The sequence below is a fragment of the Artemia franciscana genome, chromosome 7 (assembly GCF_032884065.1).
Source record: "Artemia franciscana chromosome 7, ASM3288406v1, whole genome shotgun sequence".
Lineage (NCBI taxonomy): Eukaryota > Metazoa > Arthropoda > Branchiopoda > Anostraca > Artemiidae > Artemia > Artemia franciscana.
The window spans coordinates 43,583,071-43,607,348 of record NC_088869.1 but is presented as its reverse complement, the minus strand read 5'-3'; the positions used below and the strand labels follow the sequence as shown (position 1 = coordinate 43,607,348).

Below are 24,278 nucleotides of genomic sequence, written 5' to 3'. Positions count from 1 at the left end.
CCCTGGTCTGGACTAGCTAGAAAATGATTTCAAAATATTTTGTGTTTTATTGCTAATGTTAGTCAAATATAAAATACTTAATGATATGATGCAGTAGGAGTCTACGATTTCCGATAATTATTATTATGATTTAAGATTATTTTTGTTGATATTAAGATTATTTTCATTCTCACTTTAAGATTTTAGTAAGAGTCTTGGAGCTTAACAATTTTCTTATGACAATCTAGCAACAATCAAAAACTAAACTGAGACAGCCAGGGGCGTCGTTTCAGGGGGGACAATTGCCCCTTCCAAAATTTGGAAAAAAACTATTATATAGCCCATGCCCCTTGACTATCCAGATATGGACCCCTCTTACACCCCTCGACCAATAAAAATGCTGGAGCTATTCACCTTAAGACAGCCATGTTAGAGCTGCCATGACAGTTCAATCCATATTATGGGCTGAAAAAAGTAAATTTTAAAAACAATTGATGCACAACTGATGTCGAGGAACAAGTCTAATTTAGCTGAGAACTATTGCCATAGCGTACATCTCATTTTTTTCATGTGATCGATCTTAGTACTTGATTCAATTGCACTAAGCCCCAGAGAATTCGGTACATAATAGAAGATTTGAAGTAAATGATTTAGCCGAAAGTTACATCTTTGATTTCCACTGCTTTCAAACATTTAAAAAAAAAAACAACAACAAAAAAACCACTAACGATCATTGTTTTTCCTCCATCTGAGTCCTTTTTTTGAAGCTAGGCGTTCTGTAAAGCTAAGTTTTTCCGATATTTCTGTATCTTTATTTCTACTTGGTGTACCATCAACTGCTGGGGATGGTGACCTCGAAAATAAAATCTGGGACTGGCCCATACCAGCACTTGACGGCCGAGGTCGAAGGTCAAAACCACTTTGCTTTCCCTCTTCCGGGGTTGGTATTCGACGAATTGGAGCCTAAACAAGAAATAGACGAAAACTAAAAAAAATAATAGTAAAAACTTGAAAAACATAAAGGCACGACTGAAAATTGGGTATATATAGGTACAAAAAATCCTCCCTACAAAAAAGGATTAATACCCAAAATTAACGAAAAACTTTCAATCACTGTTCGATAAATATGTTTCTAGAATCCAAATTGACTAATTTTATTTCCCTGCTCGAGCACTTTATGGACTTGGTGAAACGGCCTCCGTGTGGCTCATTTGGCAACCAGAGTATTTAAATACTCCTATTTTTATTTTAGAAAGTTATGTTTATGTTTTCCGACATTACTGAATTCCTATAAGGGCTTATATAATAAGGAAAGTCTTAAGCTAAAGATATTTCAGCAGAAAGGCCAAAAACTAAATGCAGCTTAAAATAATTGGACCAACTTTCGAATTCATTAATGTAATTTTTCAAAACATTACTCATCAAACTCTTAGAATTAACTCCAGGAAAGAACAGGTACAATGGATTAAAAAATATAAATATTCAGCGGCTCTAGGTACATTTAAATGCAGATTGAAAGTTCTGATGATCGCTCCAAAAAGTACCCTAAGTGGAAAAATTTTCTAGTCACGAGAAAAAAATATTGAAGTACATCCAGTAAAAAGCTGCTGGGATTTTTTTTATACATGTATTTGTATTAGTTTTAATTCCACAGCCTTTTCGCAGGAGTTCGTCTACGGCCTTTTCTTCTCATGTACATCAAAGCTCCCGAAGTTTTGATTATAAGATTTTGCTTTAAACATGTCTGACCCATTACATCAAAGATTTACATGAAATGATTGACCTTTCGGCAGGAATTTTAGCCTCCAGAAGAATACCTCTCCAACTTTTTAATACGATGCTTGAAATTACCCTGTCGACAAATGCTTTGAATACAGTGGCGTATTTAGAGGGGGGCCAGGAGGCCCAGGCCCCCTAAAATTCCCAAAGATTTTTTTAAAAGTTTAATGTCTTGCTCTCAGCAGTCTCTTTTGAATTTTCGTTGCATACTCGGACGGAAGTGCTGCATAGCAACAAAATTTCTCTGTAGATCTTAATTATAATTTTCTAGGTCTAAATCCTACTTTTAAAAGATTTCTCTCACGTTTTTAGCCGATAATTATTCCTCCCTCGGTCACTCCGTCCCTCAGGTCGAGTGTCCGGGAAGTCTTATTCCATACTTATTGTGATTAAATAAAAAAAAACAAGTTTTTTTTAAACTGCAAGTAAGGAGCGACATCAAAACTTAAAACGAACAAAAATTACTCTGTATACGATAGGGGTTGTCCTCCGCAACAGTTTCTCTTTACGCCAAACTCTTTACGCTAAAGTTTGACTATGTCACAACTCTATTTTTTTAAACAATAAAAAAAGCTTTAGCGTAAAGAGCGAGGGGTTGCGAAGGGGATAACCCCTTTCATATACAGAGTAATTTTTGTTCGTTTTAAGTTTTAATGTCGCTCCTTACTTGCAGTTAAAAAAATTTGTTTTTTTTATTTAATTTCTGAACGTTTTTGAATTAATACATGTTCTGATTTTGGCTCACCGCACATGAATAATTAAAACAAAATTTCCATATTAACTTTTTTTTGCTAAATGGCTTTCTCATAGTTTTGATCAGATGATTTTGATAAAAAAGGGGTGGGGGAGGAGGCCTATTTGCCCTCCAATTTCTGGCTACTTAAAAATACAACTAGATTTTTTTATTTTTTTGCACGAACGTTTTTGTTAGTAATAAACATACGTACCTTAAGAAATTAACTTACGTAACGAACTTCTATATTTGTGTATTTTTATTAAGTATATGAGGGGGTTTGCCTCCTCGTCACTACCTCGCTCTTTACAATAAAGCTTGAATTTTATTCAAATCTTTAAGAATGGCCCCTGAATAACAAAGGCCGTAGAATAAATAGTTGAAATTGCTAAAAATACTTTAGCGTAAAGAGCAAGGTATTGTGAAGACGAACCCCCTTATAAACGTAATATTTTATGTTCATTTTAAGTTTTAATGCTACTCATTACTTCCAGGAGAAAAAAATATTTAGTTTCTTATTTTTTCAAATAATGCTAGAAAATCCTGCGACCCCTTCATGGAAATTTTCTTCCCTTGTAATAAATTCCTCCATGGAAGGATCCTCCAACGTAACCCCCTCCCCCGACCCAATCCCACCCCAACGCGAAAAAGTCCCCTGAAAACAACTGTACACTTCATTATAACCATTACTATATGTAAACAATGGTCAAAGTTTGTAACTTATAGCCCCTCCCCCGGGGACTGTGGGGAATTAAATCGCCCTCATAGATATATTTAATAAGTTTTTTCGACTAAGCTGAATAGAATGGCTATCTCAAAATTTTGATCTGGTGACTTCGGGGAAAAAATGTGCGTTGGAGGGGGCAAGGTGCCCTCCAATTTTTTGTCACTTAAAAAGGGCACTAGAACTTTTAATTTCCGTTAGAATGAGCCCTCTCACAATATTGCAGGACGACTGGATCGATACGATCACCACTGGAAAAAAAAAAACAGAAAAAAAACAAACAAATAAATAAACGCGCATCCGTGATCTGGCTTCTAGCAAAAATACAAAATTCCACATTTTTGGAGAGAGTATTTTGAAATTTTAACAGTAGAGTTATCTAATACGCTGAATCTGATGGTGTGATTTCCCCTATTTTCTAAAATAAGGCAAATTTTCTCAGGCTCGTAACTTTTGATGGGTAAGACTAACCTTGATAAAACTTATATATTTAAAATCAGTATCAAAATGTGATTCTTTGGATGTAGCTATTCATATGAAAACTCCGTTCTTTAGTCGTCGAGTTTCGGCTTCTATTGAGCCGGGTCACTCCTTACTACAGTTCGTTACCACGAACTGTTTGATAACATTTAGTCAGGTTGAAAGTTGCGTAAGCTTCGTTGCTAGTATTTAATTCGACATGACTCACTGATATTTAAAAATAAAGCGCAATATATATACAGGGTGACCCAAAAGATCCGTACCCATATTTTATTGGATAAAAAAATCCATTTTTTTTTACAAATATCCTTTCTGTTGCAGGACATGAAAGGTGAACCTTTGGATGATCGTTTGCAGCTATAGTTACCCCAAAAATGTTTTGGACCAATCAGCAGGAGATGTTCTCCCTGGAGATCTATTTTGCGACAAAATCATACCAGAGTGCACAAATTCAGTTTCGAAAACTTCCATTGTCGCAACTTTCCACCAAAATCACGATTGTTACTTGGGTTACGAAATTCAGTGAGCATGGGACGGTAGTGGACTTATTTCTAAAGCCAGTGGAACTTATTCAGGCAGGAAACAGAGTACAAGGAAAGAAGAAAACATTGCTGTAGTGAGGGACTACACTGTCCAATTAAACGTGAGAACACGCCACAGTGAGTCCCTTGTCATTTCGAGTTCTTGGCTGTGTCTACGTACTGATTTTCTAGGGCTGCGTCCTACAGAGTCCCTTACTGCAGCAATTTTTTCTTCTGTCCTTGCATTCCTTGCATGCCCTTGCACTCCTTTGTCATTCCGGGTTCTTGGCTGCGTCTATGCACTGATTTCCTAGGGTTGCATCCTACTGAGTCCCTCACTGCAGCAACATTTTCTTCTTTTTCCAGCCTGAATAAGTTCCCCCTGTGGATTTAGAACATAAGTCCATAACTATTTTGGAGACATTCGTCCAAAATAGGTCGCAAAATAAGTTGCGACAATTGAAAAGTTTTCGAAACTGAATTTGTACACTCTGGTATGATTTTGTCACAAAATAGGTCTCCAGGGAGAATATCTTCTGCTGATTGGTCCAAGACATGTTTGGGGCAACTATAGCTGCAAACGATCATCCAAAGGTTCACCTTTTATGTCCTGCAACAGAAAGGATATTTGTTAATCGAATAAAATTTTTATCGAATAAAACATGGGTACGAATATTTTTGGATCACCCTTTATATATATTAACATCTATCTTAATGGCGAAACGAAACTGTCTAAAATATGTTTATAATTTTTTTTTCTAAAACATTGCCTGTAGTTGATGAAGAGGGTGCTTTGATTCCTACTGGTCCAGTTAATGGTGCAAGGGTAGAAGAAGTTATTAATGAAGTATTTTTTTATTGCAGCTTTATGCATCATCTTCCATTTTTCATGTATTTAAGTGCCGAAGAAAGATTGAATATTAAGAATGAAAAAGATTAGCCCTATAACAGCAATGCATTGAAGGTAATCGTCCGAGTCAGTTTTTTATAGGGTGTAGATGTAAAATTATTTTCCACTATGTTGGCCAACATGAAAACCTTATTTCTATCGGAGAAGCTACCAAAGAGTTTTTATCAAATTAGAAAGGGGAGGATTTTTTTTTATTTCTTGGGTAAGATGGAGTAAAACGAAGACGGATGCAAGAACTAGAGTTACAGCAGCTGCTTTATAATTACCAACTTTCTGATCTCATAACTGAAACTGAAAAAAACCAGCTCGGACGATTGTTGCTCGTTTTAACCAACAATATATGTCATAGAATCCTTGTTGAATAAGAAAAGAGGATTGTTGATGAACCAAGGTTATCAGTTCTTCTCTCGCAAAAAATGTTATCCCTCGTTTGAAAATTAAATAATAGAAATAGCGGCAATGCTTTTGAACGCGCTTTGTGCCAGAAGAACGCCCGTTCTTCAGTGTCAGAGTCCTATATGCATAAAATAGTTGTCTCATCACACGCACTCATAAACTGGGGAGGTATGTAGAAAAAGAAACGATACATTAACAATTATATATATATATATATATATATATATATATATATATATATATATATATATATATATATATATATATACTAGCTGCTCAAATAAATAAACATATATATATATATATATATATATATATATATATATATATATATATATATATATATATGAAAAGAGAAACCACCAATGCAACAGAACACACATAAAAAAAAAAAAAAAAAAAAAAAAAAAAAAAAAAAAAAAAAAAAAAAAAAAAAAAAAAGACAGAAAGAGAAAAGAAAGACTGTTTTCCTAAATTAGTGATTAATATAGACCAGCACTTGAATGAGGCCTTAACCCTACTCATCCACACAATCACATAGGTCAAACAGCATAGCCATACACAATCAACCATAAAGAATAATCCATGGACAGGCAGTCATGTCGTCAATAAGTATAAGTCGTCATTTACCAAACAATAGAAACAATAAAGACAAATAATTCAGAGGCAACAACCAAACACAAGGGCTCATCAGGAGAATACACTTGCCTATAGGGTTTCGCCACATTAAATTCACTACCCAGTCAAGTGTTGTGGCTACCACAGAATATCCATGGCATCCCCGTGTCAGGTATCACCCCCAAAATACATGCCTATGAAAAAACAACAAAAAACAACCAGCAAATGTAAAACAACCAAGTAACACCAAAATAAGCTTATCCTGTTAATATATCCCTCTTCTTAGCAACAATAGGTAAACTAACATATATATATTATATATATATATATATATATATATAGATATATATATATATATATATATATACATATATATATATATATATATATATATATATATATATATATATATATATATATATATATATATATATATATATATATATATATATATATATATATATATATATATATATATATATATATATATATATATATATATATAGGATGCCGAAACCCTATAGGCAAGTGTGCATTCTCCTGATGAGCCCTTGCGTTGGGTTGCCGCCTCTAAATTATTTGTCTTTTTTGTTATTTTTAATATTTGGTAAATGACAACTTATACTTACTTATGTAAGTTTCTCCTTCTGTTTTTTTTTTATTATGGTGTATGTTTATCTATGTGTTTGTGCTGTTGTATTGGTGATTTCTTTTCGAAATGTATCCTTCCATAGCTGAAGAGTAACAATAGCTCTTTTATTTCCTCCTACTTAGAGCTTAGTGTGCTGACAAATATTCAACAAAATTGCAAAACTAAATTTTAGCACCCCAGGAATATGTCAGTCATCTAACACTATTAAACTATCAAACAACTGAATGAGTATCATGTTTCAGCATAGTTTTCATAGAATGACGTGACCATAGCAGACATTATGCGAAATTGAAGGGAAGTTTGAAAGGGATAGTTGTGACTAACAGGGGGTGAAGATGGCTGGAAAGTCACGCAATGTAGTGTTTATGCGTGATTTAACTCAATATTTTCAATCACGCAACCGGAAGTATTTTGCACTACTCCAGGTGAAACTTCCTCTGCAAATAAATAGGGATAATTGAGAAAAGAAGTTTGATAATACGGACATAAATGTTGAGATTCATATATGCGAGGATTTTTTTTTCTTTAATAGGAAAATAGGAAAGTTAGCAGAATAAATTATTATGAAAATGGGGCCCTGGTTCCAAGGCAACGTGAAGTTTAGCGAACGTAACCATGGGTCACAGTTGATGAGGAAGACGCAAGGATGTTCCACAGGGAAATCCGTGTAAGCTCCTTTTCCTATTTGCCGTAGAATTAGAAAGTCCCAAAAATTAAACTTGCACAAAGCAAATATGAAATGGATATATTGAAGACTACTTTTTAAATTTCGCTATAACTATATAGAGCTCCTGCTTGGTAACCTGTGTGACAACCTTGGCTAATTTCCTATGTTTTTTGATCATCCGTATCACAGTAGGGATGAAAAAAAAAATACAATCGTGACAACCAATGAAACAGGACATAAAGCAGTACTTGCTTTTAGCAGAGAATACTGCATAGATCACCGCTCAAACCCCCTTTGAAGATAAAACTAAAAATCTGGCAATAAACTCATGCCATATTTCATTGAGATTGGTAAAGTCCTTTTGATGGATGCTGATAACAAGAACTTAGTCTTTCTCTTATACAGGTTGTAGAGAGCACGGACACTCAAAAGCTTAAATGTAGCTGCTGACTGGGTTTGGCCAAATTCACCTATCCCATCTTACGGTTAGGATGACGACGAGTAATTTTGAAACCGAAAGGTCATATCCAAAGAGGTCAACATGTCCAAAAATTCAATAAAGGTACAGACCTAGCTCTTACTTCACACCTAGTTTAATTGAAATCCGATGCCCTCTTCTTGTATATGTGCAGACGACAACAGTCTAAAATTTTGTGCGACCCTTTGATCACTCCCCCACATAGGGATTACTGGGCCCAGACTCCCAAAGGGAGGAGGGACTCAACCCTCGAGAGTTCTGAATGGTCCATGAACTTCAAAAGCAAAAGAAGTACACTAGCTGTGACCTCTAATAAGGTTGGTTATGACGTAAAAATTCCTTGGCCTAAAAAATTTAGACCCTATTCCCTCGTGTCTAGGCTTGGAGTTCAGGCCTAGACGCCGGACTTCTTACCAATTTGATTAAACTCTGACCAGCCATTCTGGCAAATGCCCGTTATTAGAATTAACTAATCCCCCCCCCCCCTTAAAGAGACTGCATCAAGGACGGCACACAAAAGGCATTACAAAGACTTGTCACCACTTTTCGCCAGGCTTAGTTGAGAGCCGACTTCCACATCTGGCATAGATCCTGATCACAAAACTTGGAGAATCCTATTCCCTCCCCCTTTCCTTATCCCACATAGGTTTAACGAGTTCTGATCCCAAAAAAATAACCATGTTATTTGCACTTATTTTGAACCAAGTTCGGTTAAAGTCTGATAACTCTTGCGGTAGATGTCTTGATTATGAAAATTTAGAGATCCTTCCTCCTTCACAGAGGTGATATCATGTCCAAGCGTCAAATAGGTACAATTAGAAGACTAGCTATTAGTTCTCATACAGTTCAGTCGAAATATGATAACTCCGTCTGGAAGATTTTAAGATGGCAAGGCTTTTGAAACCTCTCTCTCATCCACCACTTGAGTCTGATTACAGTCCGATATGTTGTAGTTTAGTTTAGGGCCGAAGCTTCATATGCATGTGAAATATCAGATACTTCTATAAAAAATCCGAAATTTTATTAAAAAGTAAAAGTTTGAATTGAAGAGACTTAAATTCCAGGCTTTCGAAGAGATAAATCAATACTCTCTACAACTCCTACATCGAAGACCCTTGAAACATTTGCTTTAGGCTACGATGGTTTTGCACTTTTTCGTTTCGATAGCTTATAAAAGACTAAAAAAATAATTTTTTCGAACTATTGTACACTTTTTCAACTCCAAAAGAACTTTGTTTTCTGATTTCACGATCTATGTATCCAAAAAAGTTTTCAATTTTTATCTTTACCGTTCCTGCGCTATAGATTGTTGACCGCGAGAAAAAAAGAAAATGAAAGCAGCAGCATTGATCCACAACAAGATTAATTGAATAATTCTAGAGGTAAATCACTATCACAAGCAGCCTGGCTCCCAAACAGCTTTTCCTCGGAGGGAAGAGGAGCTTAACTTTTTGTGACAGTTCAGCCCACTTAGCGCTGTATGCTGTAGTCGCTGAGTGAAAAAGGTGATAAAATTCCTTGGAAGTATATGAGCCCATCAAGTCAGCATTCCTATGGAAATATTTTTTAACAACCCTAATAAACAGAAACATATCTAAAATACAAATAAAACAACCACATTCAAGTAAATGCTTATTGTTCTCCTTCAATACTTATTTTTTGAAGGTAGCAGCGATTCGTATGTTTTATAACCACATCTTTTGCCACAAAACTGTACTAAAGTAATTTCTTAAGTGGGATTCCTCCCAAGGCAAGTTCCAAAGGGCCCTCTGGCCCATAGCTACCCAAAATCTCACACTTCTTCAGTCATACTTCTGCCCCGTCAAACCCACTAAAAATTTAGTGTCATTCCCCCTTTGCTAAAAAAATCTAATAGTTCATTTTTCAAATTAAAAAATAAATAAATACGGCTCGAAATTCTAGAGATGTTTTCTTAAAAACAGTTATATTTGTAGCAATCAACTTAGTACTTGGTCTAATATGAAAAATATTTCCATCGATAGTTTTTCTTTATAAATCCCATTCTTTCAATAGATCTAAGATAATCATTCAAATGCATAGAAAAACACAAAACTTTTACTTCATGCCATTCAATTAGTTTCCTGTAAAACACAAATATAAAGCGCAGTAAGCACAAATTCGGGTCTTTTGAAACGTTTGAAGAAATGACGGTATCAAACTTATTTATGGTAATTTCTAGTCATTGTAAGTTTGCCTTAATTGTTCATTGTAGACGTAGTTAACGAGCAGCACATTGATTTTTTTTTTTTTTGCACCGATTTCGGTTGATTGCAGGATAATGGTAGATAGTAAATGTTAAGTTTTTACGGAAAGTGTGGAACTTAGGATATATTTTTGAATATGGTACTACATTTTGTGAACCTGCATAGAGTTCTTACCTGGAGCCAAGATGATTTTTGCTTGTTTTTGATCTAGTGCTTACAGTGTATGTGCTGAAGTATGGTTTAATAGTCTGTCTCGGAGAGAATTATTTGGATAATGTGTAGTTGTTCCACAAGCTTTTGCTTCTCCAAACTATGTTTCTGCTTTCAAGTGGAAAAGGGTAAAGGTAAAGAATGTGACACTCGACTTTACAGTCCCAACCGGAGGTGCTGATTTCTATTTCATGGCCTTTCAGCCAGGAAGTACTACAGGGAGGAGGGGATGGGTGCCAGTCATCCAGTACTTTTACCAAACCCTCCTGTTTACCTTCTCTAGATTTCTCCAGGTAACCATTTAGAGCTGATTCGACTATGTCTGAATTTGCAGTCTTCCCACCGGTCCAACAGTGCTTCCATATACTGTTACTAGTCACTTCTGTTCATGATTTCAGATCTCTTGCCTTTTCATTTTTTAGACTTGGGACTGCAGCAGAAGAATGGTATCAAATGTACAGCCTGAACTTGAATAGTCCTATAAGGGAAAACAAAATCCTTTACCGAGTCACGAAGTTCCACTAGTATTTAACCGTCAATTTCGAAAAACCATCCATATGGTCCGTTCTCCTCAACAGTGACAATGTCGGGGAAACTTGGATCACAAGGACTGTCAACTCATTTGAATGACCTTTTGGACTGAAATCAATCGATTCTTTCTAGCTGTTTACAGGATACGTCCAATTTTTTGTACATATTTCACTCATGAGACACAATGATCTATCGATAGGTCGACAACTTCAGTGTTATGGTCCAATTGTTGTGTGCTATCCAAAATCAGGCAATGACTGTGCAAAAAAGAGCCAGGTACTGCTTTTGTGTCCAAATGAGCTAAGTCCTGATTCAGATTCAAAACACACTAATTTATGACTTGGTGTAAAAACAAATTTAAATACTGACTCTTTATAAAAAAAAACAAGTTAAATCCAATCTACACTCTATCCTTACCAATGACACCTTTTAGTAGAGAAGTAAGCATTTCGCACGTTGTTTAAATCAGATTAGTTCATAGGGTTGATCCTTGACCACTTTAAAGCCCTCCCCCTCACTAAACCTAGCATCTGGCTCAACTGACTAGTTTTCTGACACAACATAAAACTTTTTGTACTTCGAGGATTACACTAGAGTTCAAATTATTTTACAGTATTATACACGATCTGCTACGTTAGAATCTTTCACTTTGCAAAGTCTATTATCTCATCTAACTGCCATTCACAAGCTTCAGAGTTGGTATCAGCGTTGGTATAGCTTTAGGTTTTGGAGTAAAAATTCGCTGTTAAATTACGTTGTCTCTTCGGCAATGGTGGGTTTTCACGTTTTGCCTGCAAAAGTTGGAGCACGTAGTATTGCTGTCAGATAAATATTCCAGAATGGGAACCACAGCTGTCTAGCAACGAGAGTGATTTGTAAGCGAGGATAGTAGAGCAGGTTCATAAACAGAGGAGTTCGATGCTTGTGCTAAGTACATGTTACTGATTTCTAATGTGCATTTAAGACTAAAAACAAATAGCTTAAAAAACTAAAGCAAAAGATAGCTTCTGAACAACCTGTTAAATGTATCTCAGTGTTTAAGTATCCTGGGATATTTACAAGGAAAATATAAACGTGGCCACATCTCCCCCCATGTCAGTAGAACATTATCATTTCAGTGATAGTAGAGAGGGAGGTTAAAATAAAAAAAAACAAGGAGTCAATAGCTTCATACAAGAATATGACACGAACAAGCTAATCCCAGAATTTAATTTAACGCATAAATGAAAGAGGGATGTCAAGCATAAAAATGTTACTAGTAATTTACTATTAAAATGCAACTGATGATTACTTTTAACGTTTTTCGGGGGGGGGGGGCAATTTAAAAAAGAAATAAAAAGAAATGCAATAAAATCAGAGAGAGGATAATACCCTTTATATTCCAAGCATCACATTTGAAGTAACAGGTAAGTTTTGTTGTTTCCTTTAAAGATGATCAGTTTTCTCCCCCCTTTTTTTAAAGCTCAACCAAATAACCGTAATGATTTATCTATTTTCTAAAAACATCGAGAATACTACAAGAGCACCAGAATACACAAAGGCATTGACAAAACAGGGACAAAATACATTGAATTTCATATCTGCTCGCATACAAGTAGAAATCTATTATCATAGTCAGCGCAATAGCGCTGCCTAAGTAGAGAACGAAGTTGGCAAAATGTATTATTTATTCTTTTTTTTTGGACCAGGGCACTTCGCATAGAAGGAGTTGTCGCAGAAACTTCGAAAAGGGGCCATTCGATTAGAAATTGAAGGGACTAGAGTGCTTTTTAATAGCCAAAATAATTGGAAGGCAACCAACTCCCTCCCACGGCCATCATTTCCTCAAACACACCAAGTCAAAATTTTAAGATAGCCACTTTGTTGAACTTAGTTGAAAATTCCAGAAATTATGTTTTTAAGGATGACGACCCCCCCCCCCCAAAAAAAAGGCATGGGTTCCAAGTTATGGCCTGGGGACATATAAGGTTTTTATAGAAAGGGTAATCTTCGGAGGGGGTTTATTGGATTGGTAATCAGAAGTTCTAGTACCCTTTTTATAAGTCAAAGAGATCGGAGGGCAGTTATCCCCCCCAAACACATCGTATTTCCCGAAATGCATCCAATAGAAATTTTGAGATAGCCATTTTATTCAAATAGTCCAAAGATCATGTAACATGGCTTTTGGGGTTGAGACAAACCCTAAAGCCTGGGGGAAGAGGTTGTAAGCTATGTCACGAGGACATTTAAGGTTTTTATTTAAGGGAGGGTTTCATTAATTTTTGATAGTACTCATTTGGTTGAACATTGAAAGTTCTAGTTCCCTTTTGAGAGAAAAGTGACGGAGGGACACTAGCCCCCCTCGACTACCCCTCTTTTCACCAAACGCATCTGACTGAAATTATGAGATGACCATTTTGTTCAAAATAGTCTAAGGAATATATAAAATGCCTTCAGCATCGACAAACCCCCCAGATCCTCTGGGACAAGGGTTGTAAGTTGTGTCCAAGGGGCACATAAGGTTTTTATAGAATGGGTGCTCATATAAACTACAGATTGGGCTTATTTAATTTGAACTTGGAAGTTTTAGTGCCCTTATTAAGAGTCCTAGTTATCTTTTAAGCGTCAAAAGGTATGGAGGGCAACTAGCCCCGCCCCCGACTACCCCTCTTTTCACCACAAATCTGATTGAAATTTTGAGATATTCATTTTGTTCAAAATAGTCTAAGGAACATACAAAATATCTCCAGGGTTGACACAGCCCTCCCCCCAAGCGCCCTAGGCCATCTGTAAGTTCAGATGGGGCTCATTCACTTCATTCACATGGGGTTCACAAACTTCAGATGGGGCTCATTTGATTTGAAATTATAAGTTACAGTGCCCTTATTAAGAGTCAAAAGTGATTTGAGATAGGAACTGCCCCCCCCCCTTCCACGCCCATCATTTCCCCAAAGACACTCAATAAAAATTTTGAGATAGCCATTTGTTCAGCGTAGTTGAAGGGTCTATGTCTTTGTGGATGACAAGGCTTTTTGGGTTGATACAAACCACCGGAGTCTTGGGGCAAGGGTTGTAAATTATTCCCCAGGTTCATTTATGGTTTTATGGAAGGGATGGTTGTATAAACTTTAGAGGTGGCTCATTTGGTTTAAAATTCGACGTTCTAGTTCCCTTCTGATAGTCAAAAGTGATGAATGTAAACTAAACCCCCTCTCAACTACCCCTATTTTCACCAAACGCATCTGATTGAAATTGTGAGATAGTGATCTTGTTCAGAATAGTCCAATGAACATAAAACAATGCATTCAGGGTTAACACATACCCCCAGAGCCCTGGAGCAAGGGCTCAAGTTATACCCCAGGGGCATATAAGGTTTTGATGGAACTAAAGAAACTTCGTATAAACTTCAAATAAGGCTTAATTGATTTGAAATCTGAAGTTATAGTGTCTTTTTTAAGAGTCAAAGTGAACTAATCACCCACAAAATCAATACCACCCACGTCCATGATTTTGCGAAAAAAACGTCCAAACACAGTTTTGAGACATCTGTTTTTTTCTGTATTGTTGAAAGTTTCAGTAATTTTCGTTTGAGGATGTCAACCCCTATTCAAGGCCTCAGGGCCTCGAGCTGTAAGCTAGGCAATTTGTTAATTGTTCACATATAGTATGTGTTATTGAGAAAAGGTATGGCTGTTTGACTTCTTCTTTCCCAAAATACGAAGGGTGTTAAAATAAGTCTTTCAGGGAATGTTGAGGGGAGTGTTGAACTAAATCAAAACATGTTTTGTGCATATGGGTTGTCAAAAGGGAGTAACTCAGGAATGGCTGAGTATATTACAATTAGAACTCTCAACAAATGATAAGGGAAATGATTAATTGACCAACAAGACAATATTTGCATGCTACTACTATTACAGATGCCACTGCTTCTAATTGTATCACAACTACTACTACTACTAGCTCTACTATCACTAAAACTACTTCTTCTGTGGTGAGTACTACTAAGGCTAAGGATACTGAAATAAACATCTGAGAAAACGTTGGGGGAAATTTGAACTACATCTTACTGCTACTACTTCTTCTACTACTACCACTACTACTATGGCTACAATTAAGTACAATAAGGAAGTACAATTAAGGCAACGCGTATGAAGGTGAAAATTTGACAGATTATTGAGGGGGAAATTGAACTAAATCTTGTTGATCAATAGTCTATCATCCATCCATCCATCTTAGGGCAGAACTAAGGTCGATAGCCGTAGAACTAAGGGATGATCAAGATGTTTGTTAGACTCATGACGAGCAATGTCGAACATGAACAATACTTGAATTAAAATCAAGTTTCAATCAACACATTGGCCAATTGGAGACAAAGCCAAGATGAAGCTGGCATAAGCCTTTTTCAGGATTTTATAAGAATGATATCATTTTCATTTGTTGACAGATAGTCTATCATCCATTCATCCATCGTAGAGAGTACTGTAAGGGGAAGATCAATTGACCAAAATACAATATGAGCAACTGCTACTATTACTACTGCTCCACCTAAAATTTCTATTGCAACTGTTTCAAAGGCTAAGAGCATTAAGAAGAAAATTTCGAGAAGCATATGAGTATACAGATAATCAAAAATATATATCGGCAAGGTCACGGCAACGGCTAATTGTATTTAGTTGAGTACTAATACTACTGCTGTGACTGCAATATCTTAGGAATAGTTTTTTGAGCGAAATTAAAACTTACGAGGCTTGTTATGGGGGATGTTGAACTAACCAAAAGACAATATTTGCATCATGATACTACTGCTTCTACTCCTACAACTACTACTATTACTACTATTATTATTACTGCTACTGCTACTATTGCTACTAAAGCTAAGACTATTACTATCAATTCTACTGCTACCTCTATGCTTTCTAAAAGTCAGAACATAATTTGTACTTTACTGAAAAAAAATACAAATGAATGCGCACTGTCAGTTCAAAATACATATGCTTATATTTATTCCTTAAAATCGTAATTAATTTTTGATTTACTAAAGTTATAAAAGTAAAAAAAAAAAAAATTCAGTAAAGTGCAAATTTATGTTCTGGCTTTTAGAAAGGATAGGGGTTTTAGGCCCTACTCAAGTTAATTTCTGCTCGTTTATGAATTTGTAATCTCTGTTCGTTTTGAGTTTCATTTATTTATTGATGCTGTTTTGTGGTAGTTTTATGTTTGGTAAATTATTTTATTCTTTTTGGTCTAATGAAGTTCTTTACTTTTTTTAAAAAACTTATTTTACAGATACAGCTTTTTTTCAATTAGTTTTGTTATAGATGGGCAATAGATCTATACAAAAGAAAGTGGGGGAAAACAGTTTTATCAAAAAGAAAAAATACTCTAATTCTTCATTTTTTTCCCCAAGCCTTGATTAGACAACTTAAAGAAAATACAATCCAAGGAATCTAAAAATATGTTAAGACTCAATTTACCAGTGTCCTTGGAGCAGATAACGGTCTATTAGCTGAGGGATTAAACATCTCGCTGTTCACTATGCCAGAATCAGACACATTATCACATTCATCATCTATGCCACCAAACTCTTTGACCACTAACGACTTTATTTCCTTCTTAAGTTCTATGTCGACAGGATTTTCCCATTGAGAATTGCCCGTTTCTTTGTCAGTATAAAAGTGACGATTGTACTTCTTGGAGAAACTATAAATAGAAAAATTTAAGATGGCTTTAAATTAGCCTCCTTGTCTCTACCTAAAAAGAAGATGATGGAAGAGAAAATTTATGGAAAAAAGAAAACTTTACACAAATAGAAAAAAAGGTAACTGACTGAAAGAAGGGAAAACCTCAACGATTATTATCCACCTACTAAACTATAGAAATAAATCTTAAAAAGGTGTATATAGTCTACTTCATTTGGGCTGCTAGTAGCCCTTTCCCTTTTTTTCGTTTACAATATAATTGTCCCCAAAAGAAAAAATACTACCGAATTTATTTTTGTCCATAAACAAGTTGTGGTGCTCCTCAAGATATTCCCTAGGATGTTTATCCACGGGCACATTAATAACGGTATAACTAATTCTCAAAAGGTTGGAGGGATTCAACTTATTTCACCAGAAGATGTCCGAAAATATCCAACTAGAAAGGGTACTAATTAAATATAAAATCATATATACGAAAATGAAGCATGAAGCTTAATATACAAAAGATATTAATATATAGATTGAGATACCACATGCAATTTCTAACTCTAGTGATTTGATCCCAGTCAGGATATGCATCTTGAAAGGGTGGCTTGAGGACACCCTCCTGATAGATAAACACCATATTTTTAGAATAGTTCTGAGAAATAGCCAACAAGTAAGTAAGAGAAAGTCTGGACTGCCAAGATAAGGCTTAAACAAGATTATTGCAAGTTTCTTGGAGGTGGTCAAAACAGTACCCTACCTGAGTAGCACTATGTTAGCACGAAAGGATCTGAAAGTTTCACTAGACGGCCTTATAAGATGGGCAATTTTGCTTTCCATTAGGTATTTGTGATTGACATGCTTTTACAGTTAAGACACAGCTTGTTACGAATATCACCCTTTAACATGTCCCAATACCGTTTCCTGAGCCACCTGAGACCCCATAGAAAATGTTTATTGGGTACATTATGTCAAAAACCATTATGTCAAACCAGGCCCTATCCTTTTTCACAATCACTTTGCAGGAGAGTGAATGTTGGCGAATGTGTTTAGCGATTTTTTAAGTATTTGAATTCTGTAAAATCCCATAAATTTTTATTATATGAAAATGACTTCCATACAACTTTCATCCCCGTGAAAATGGGTCCATGGTCATGCATTCTGAAACTCCTACTTATGCTCAAGGCTTTCACCCGTCTCGAGTTTCTAATTTATTACTGATGATGATGAGTAACACTGAAAAAACCTATTCGTTCGTTTTTCCCAATGGGGGTTCAAAACATTCGGTTTAGGTTCTTAACCGTGAAAAATTGATCAACTATCTTAGAATTTCCATTCTCTGGCATTGTGATCCTGTTTGGGCAAAAATTAATATTTGGTAAGATAAAATGGCAGAAAACGCACCCTTGCTTTGGCTAGATCTCTTTTGTTATAAATAGAAAATACCATATATAAAAATTCCCTTTCAAATGAGTCTTCTCCAAAAATTCTACGACGATAGGTACGATACAATCATCCCCGGGGAAAAAAGAAAAAAGGAGACATAACCGTGCTTTCAAAGCAAAAAAAAAAAAAATGATTTCCCTTGTTGTTTAAGGTAGGTTGAGGGGTTTTCATGCGTCATCAACTATTTCGATTCCAATGGTGTACTGTTCCTTTCAGTCCAACATCATTTTCGAGAGGTTTCAGGCTCTTTCTCGAAATTCCCATTAATCTGTTTCGCAACAAACTTTCACTATAAAGACTAGTCGAAATAATATTCCATTCCTAAATTAGCGTAAAATAGCAGCTTTTGTTTATCCCGAGATAACTTCTTTCTCAAAATATATCTTTAAACCTTTTGTTACTATACCGTGGTTTGCTGTTTACTAGGTTGCAGCTGTCACTGTAACCATGATAAATTCAAAGAAGACAATATATTTTAGGGTAGGGGCTGTGGCCCCAAGTGCTTTAAAGGTAGTTGAGAAAATAACTGAAGAGTTGAATACGTTTGTTAACTCTGGTAGTGTCATACTAATAACCAAAGATGGAGGCTCTTGGGGAGATGTAGAACATACATTAGCAGAAGATTTTTTTGCTCAACACAGAAACTGAATAGAAGAGCAACAGAATCCGAATAAGGTTTAAATTTAAGCAAACGTGATAAATAAGGTACATAATAGGGTACATACTATAATAAGTACATAAGGTACATGCTATAATAAGGTACATACATAATAAGGTACATACTAAATAAGGTACATATGCATAACCACTAAAAAAAGAGAAGAATGCTATACTAGATGCTAGTTACATGGGTCTTTTAGAGATGATTTTAGAAATAAGCCTGTCAATTAAGGTCAAAGTACGAGTATTTAAGATTGAAGTGGTTTGAACCCACAACAAAGGTTGGGTAACCGTGAGGTATGACAATAAAAGGAATAAATCATATGGAATTTCTTGGGAAGTGGCCAAAGTAGAAGCTTTGAATGGAAAGGAACGGGGTAGGAGTGTTCATGCTTGTATCCGAAGTAGGTGGCATAACGATACGACAAATTTGTAGTAGTCTTGACATTTACGTCAAAATCATATTTTAAAGAGATGTTTATTTTTAGCTTTGATCACATTTTAGATTAGATTTTTATTAAGTCTTAGAATTTGCAGCCAGATTGTAAGAAACTGAGCATCATAAACGAGATAAATTAATATGCAGATATCGAATTGAACAGCGAGAAATTCCGTATTTAATATCTGAGAACTAGATGGGCACTTTTTCAGTGAGGAACCATGGGAGATAAATTGGATATGAAGCAGGATCAGCCAAAGTATAATAACTAAAACTGATACTTGAAACATTTTCTCGGGAAATATTCAAACGTCTAAGTAAACAGTCGTAACAGTAAAAAAAACTTATTATGTAAAAAAAAAAATGACTGTTAAGAGCCTGTACAACATTGTGTTTTTCTTTTCAAATTGTAACGTTTGACTCAGCTGATAGAAGAGCCTTAGCAAAATTCCTATACTTATTTGGTATACCAGATAAATACATTGAAGTGATTAATGCTATGAGTGACAATAAAATTGCTGCAGCTAAGGTAGGAAATGAGGTTAGTAACTGGTTTCGTATTAAATCAGGAGCCAAGCAGGGTTGTGCTCTATTTCCATTTACATAAATCATTTTTATGGACTTTGTTCTAAAGAGCACAGCAAAATTAATGGGAGAACTCGGAATCAAATGGGGAAGTGAAAATCCCCTAGACTTAGATTATGCTAATGATTTAAGCATCCTGGATTAAAATATTAGCAACATAGATAAATGTTTAGAGGTTTTATGAGTTCAGGGCGCAAGAATAGGCTTGAAAATTAATGTTAAAAAGACTGAGTCGTTAAGACTAGGAATGAATGAAAGTGAAGAGGTGAGTTGGTCAATGATAAGACTGACTGACCGTATCTAAAACAGTAAGCTTTACGAAAAATACGGATCAATCCCGCTTTCTAGGGTTATAATGAGAGAAAGGATGAGATGGCTAGGATACATTCTACGGATGACGGATGACAATTGCCCAAGATGTCCTTGTCAGCCAACTGTCTAGCGGCTAACAAAAAACAGGTTGTCCCTACTTGTCCCTGAATTGGATAGGAGGATATCGTAAGGAAAGATTTAAGGAAAACAGGACCTTCTTCGGAGGGGCATAGAGGGAGGCTTTGAACAGAATGGGATGGAGGAGGAGCGTGCGTAGCTATACAGGTTTATAGCACACGTTAGCAAACGCTATAAGATGTTATCAAAATTTGGATTTAGTTTGGCAGAATAATCTAAAAAAGTCGAGCAAATAGCACGCAAATTTTATTCCAAGGACTAATTATTTTTAATCCAAAAGTTTGTCATCCTAATTGATAATTTTGATATTCAAGTATTATAGATCACAGAATTAGAATTGAGACGTCTTAATTTTGCAAAAAAATTCCAAAGCAATTGGTACCTAAGGCTTTGTTTGGAATCTTCGGTTCACATAAAATTTAATATTTCTTATTGGTATTGAACTTCTAAAATATTAATATTTGGTCTTCTAGTTCCGTACAACAAATCAGACACAAATGCAAAAACAACTTTCGAGGGTGAGGGGGCAAACAAAACCACGGTAAACCGGTGCAAATCATATGATCATATACGAGGGGAAAACCGTACAGATCTTCAAATTTCCAATCGGCGGAGGGGAGTTCCAAACCCTCGACTTCCCAAGTGTCTACTTCCCTGCTTTAAACCTTACTTTCCAAGAATAATTTCTGCATAGAGATATCCCTATTATATTCTTACAGAATATGCAAGTCTGACAAAGTACCTTTTGGGTCTGAACCAAAAACGTAAACAGGGGGCAGGAAAATTTGACCAGAGTCGAATTACACAATCAGCCTAATGCCACTCCCCCATAAAAACAAAGTATTGTGTGTGTCCCTGATCCAAATAGAAAAATTTACCTACATTTAAATGCCATTTCTCGAAACCTTCCAACATATTTATGCAGGCATCTTGATAAATGTACAAGCCATGTGTATCTGCATATCCCCTAACTGCTTAGTCATTTTAAACCGGATAAACTAATTTCAACTTAAATACTTGTATGGAAAAGTAGGGAAACACTTCCTTAGAAACGGAAATAAAACAATTAGAGAGGTGAAAAAATGTCAAAGCTACATGCAAGTGCGTTTGCAAATTAATAATTTTAGAAACTAATTTTAAACCTTCAGTTCGACGACACACACCTTAAAAGCTATAAATATGTCCATTATACTACTACTACTACCACTACTAATAGCTCACTGCAGCACAAAGTCACTTGAGGCCAACACAGCTACGCACGCTCCTCCTCCAACCTAATCTATTCAATCCTCCCTCTTAAAATCCTCCCAGGAAGTTCTCATTCCCTTTAAATCTTTATTTATGACATCCTCCCAACCCAGACAAGGACGACCTGCTTTCCGTGTAGCCCCAGACGGTTGGCCAAAAAGGACAATCTTCGGCAATCTGTCATCCTTCATCCGTGGAACACGGCCTAGCCATCTCAACTTTTCTTTCATTATAGCCCTAGAAAGCGGGATTGAACGACATTTTTCGTACAACCCACTGTTTGAAATACGGTCAGTCAGCCGGGTACCCAGAACAATCCGTAGGCAATTTCTCTGGAAAACATCTAGTAAATTTTCATCTGCTTTTCGGAGCGCCCATGCTTCAGAGCCATATTTGACCACTGTCATCACTGTAGCTTCCAATATTCTAATCTTGGTTTGCAGACTTATCTTTCTATTCTTCCAAACTTTTTTTAACTGTATAAAACACCCTGAGCCTTAGCTATTCTTCTTCTTCTTCACATTAATTTTCAAGCCTATTCTAGCACCCTGAACTCGCAAAACCTCTAAAATTCATTTATTTTGCTCACACTTTCATCTAATATGCTTATGTCATCAGCATAATCTAAGTCCAGGAGCGTTTTTCCTCCCCATTTGATTCCGTGGTCTCCAATTGCCTTTCCTGTGCTCCTTAAGAAGAAGTCCATCAAAATGATCCATATAAAGGGGGATAAAACACAACCCTGCTTAACTCCTGATTTAATACAAAACCAGTTGCTAACCTCATTTCCTACCTTAACCGCAGCAGTATTATTCTCGTACATAGCACAAATCACTTCAATGTATTTTTCTGGTACACCATATATGGATAAGACCTTTGCTAACGCTCTTCTATCAACAGAATCGAAAGCTTGCTCATAATCGATAAAACTGAGGACCAAAGGTTTTTGACAACGAAGGAACTTCTTAATTGTTAGCCTTTGTCTTTGTAAAACTTTGTCTACAGCATCTCTAAGTCTAAAAAATCATTAGGTACTTTCCCTTTTCAAAAATCATGTTCATAATCTTCAGTAGGTTATTCCTAACCTCAGAGCCACCATATTTAAGAAACTCATTTATCACACTATCAGCACCTGGAGCCTTATTATTTTTTAATACTTTTAGTACTGTCGCTAATTCTTCCTCACTAAACAAATCTTCCTTCACATCCAAGGTATTACAAACTTTTTCATTTTCATCTATATCATTTCCTGCAACTGTATCTCGGTTTAGCACATTCTCAAAATGTTCCATCCATCTTTCTTTAACTTTTTCCTTATCACTAATTGTGGTCCCATTTCTATCTTTAACTGGGACTAGTCCGGATTGACTACTCCCTTTCAATTTATTAACATGGCAGTATAATATTTTACTATTATGCCATCTAGCCGCATCTTCCAGATCCTCAGCAATTTTATCCATGGCCTCCACTTCACATCTCCTTAGTTCATGTTTTAATGCTTTCTCCACTTTCTTTACATTTCTTTTGTTTTCATACGACCTATCACTCAGATAATTATTGTACAAACCCCTTCTACTCTCTATTAAACCTAAGGCTTTTTCACTAACAGTCCTAGTTGCAGTCTTAGCACTCTTGCCTAAGACACTATCAGCAACTTCACAAATTGTTTTTCTAAAATTATTCCATCCATCTTCCACATTGTCAAATTTTAAACTCCCAAGCTTAGTATTCAACTGTTCCTGGAAATTTTTTCTCAAATTTTTATCCTGGAGTCTACCAACATCATAACTTTCCGAGAGGTAGTTACCCTTCCGAAATTTCAGCTTTAAATGAACCTTAGACACTACTAGATGGTGATCTTTACTTTTAACATCAATAACAGCACTCCTATACACCCTAGTATCTTGTATTGATCCTGCTAGTCTTCGGTTTACAATAACATAATCAATAAGGTTTGCTGTCTTACCATCACATGAATACCATGTCAACTTATGGGCCATTTTGTGACCAAACACCATATTGGTTATAACAAGGTTGTTATACCTACAAAATTTAAAATGTCTATAGCTATTACTGTTTTCTTTTCCTACACCAAATTTACCTAGGCTAGGATACCATCTATCCCTATTTCTACCTACCTGGGCATTATAATCTCCTAGCAAAAACGCCATATTTCTACCTGGTACCCTGTCTATTTGCTCCTGTAGCTGTAAGTAAAATTCATCTGTGTCACTAGTATCTCCATCAGTTGGTTCAACAGGGGCATATACTACTATAACAGATACCCTGAACTTTTTAGTCATAAAATGAGCTATTAGTATTCTATTATTGTAGTAGTAGTAGACAGATTTAATAGCAAAAACTTGACAGCTATCGCTGATTTGTGTTTCTTTACAAGATATTCAAACTCAAACTACACTTGTAAATATAAATCCAACTATAAATATTAACTCTTATTGTACATTTTAACGAAAACCGGGACGAAAGAATTACCATATCGGTTTGTTCTTGCTTTAACGGGAACTAACTTATCTTGCTTTCTCGTTCTTGATGGTAGAGGTTGATCAGGTGGAATGTCACGGTGCTGAGATTTAGAAAGCAAGAACTTTCCAAAACTCATTATCAGAGTTTCGTACTGGTTTTGAGTGACGGCAGTCCTAGCACTTCCAGAGACTTTTCGTAGGAGATGTAATGGCAGCCCAAGATGATCGATACCACTCGCTTCTGAACCGATTCAAGCTCCTGACAAAGATACACTGTTCTAAGTGTTGAGGGCACCCAAACAGGGCACGCATATTCCAGAATGGGGCGGACATACGCTATGTATGCATACTTAATACTCTTTGTGTTCGCACTGAACCTACGCATACCGTTTAAAGTCTGT

The 24,278-nt window shown here is 35.9% G+C and overlaps 1 protein-coding gene across 2 annotated transcripts in view; it reads right to left on the bottom strand.

The window, feature by feature from the left end:
* LOC136029342 (uncharacterized) overlaps positions 1–24,278 on the bottom strand; it is a 77,453-nt gene that overhangs the window by 10,873 nt on the left and 42,302 nt on the right. For both annotated transcript variants that reach the window (XM_065707633.1, XM_065707634.1), the window contains 2 exons: positions 16,357–16,582; positions 708–942 (listed from right to left, as the gene is read on the bottom strand). In XM_065707633.1, the coding sequence (XP_065563705.1) occupies positions 708–942; positions 16,357–16,582 (461 nt within the window). The remainder of the gene's footprint in view (positions 1–707; positions 943–16,356; positions 16,583–24,278) is intronic.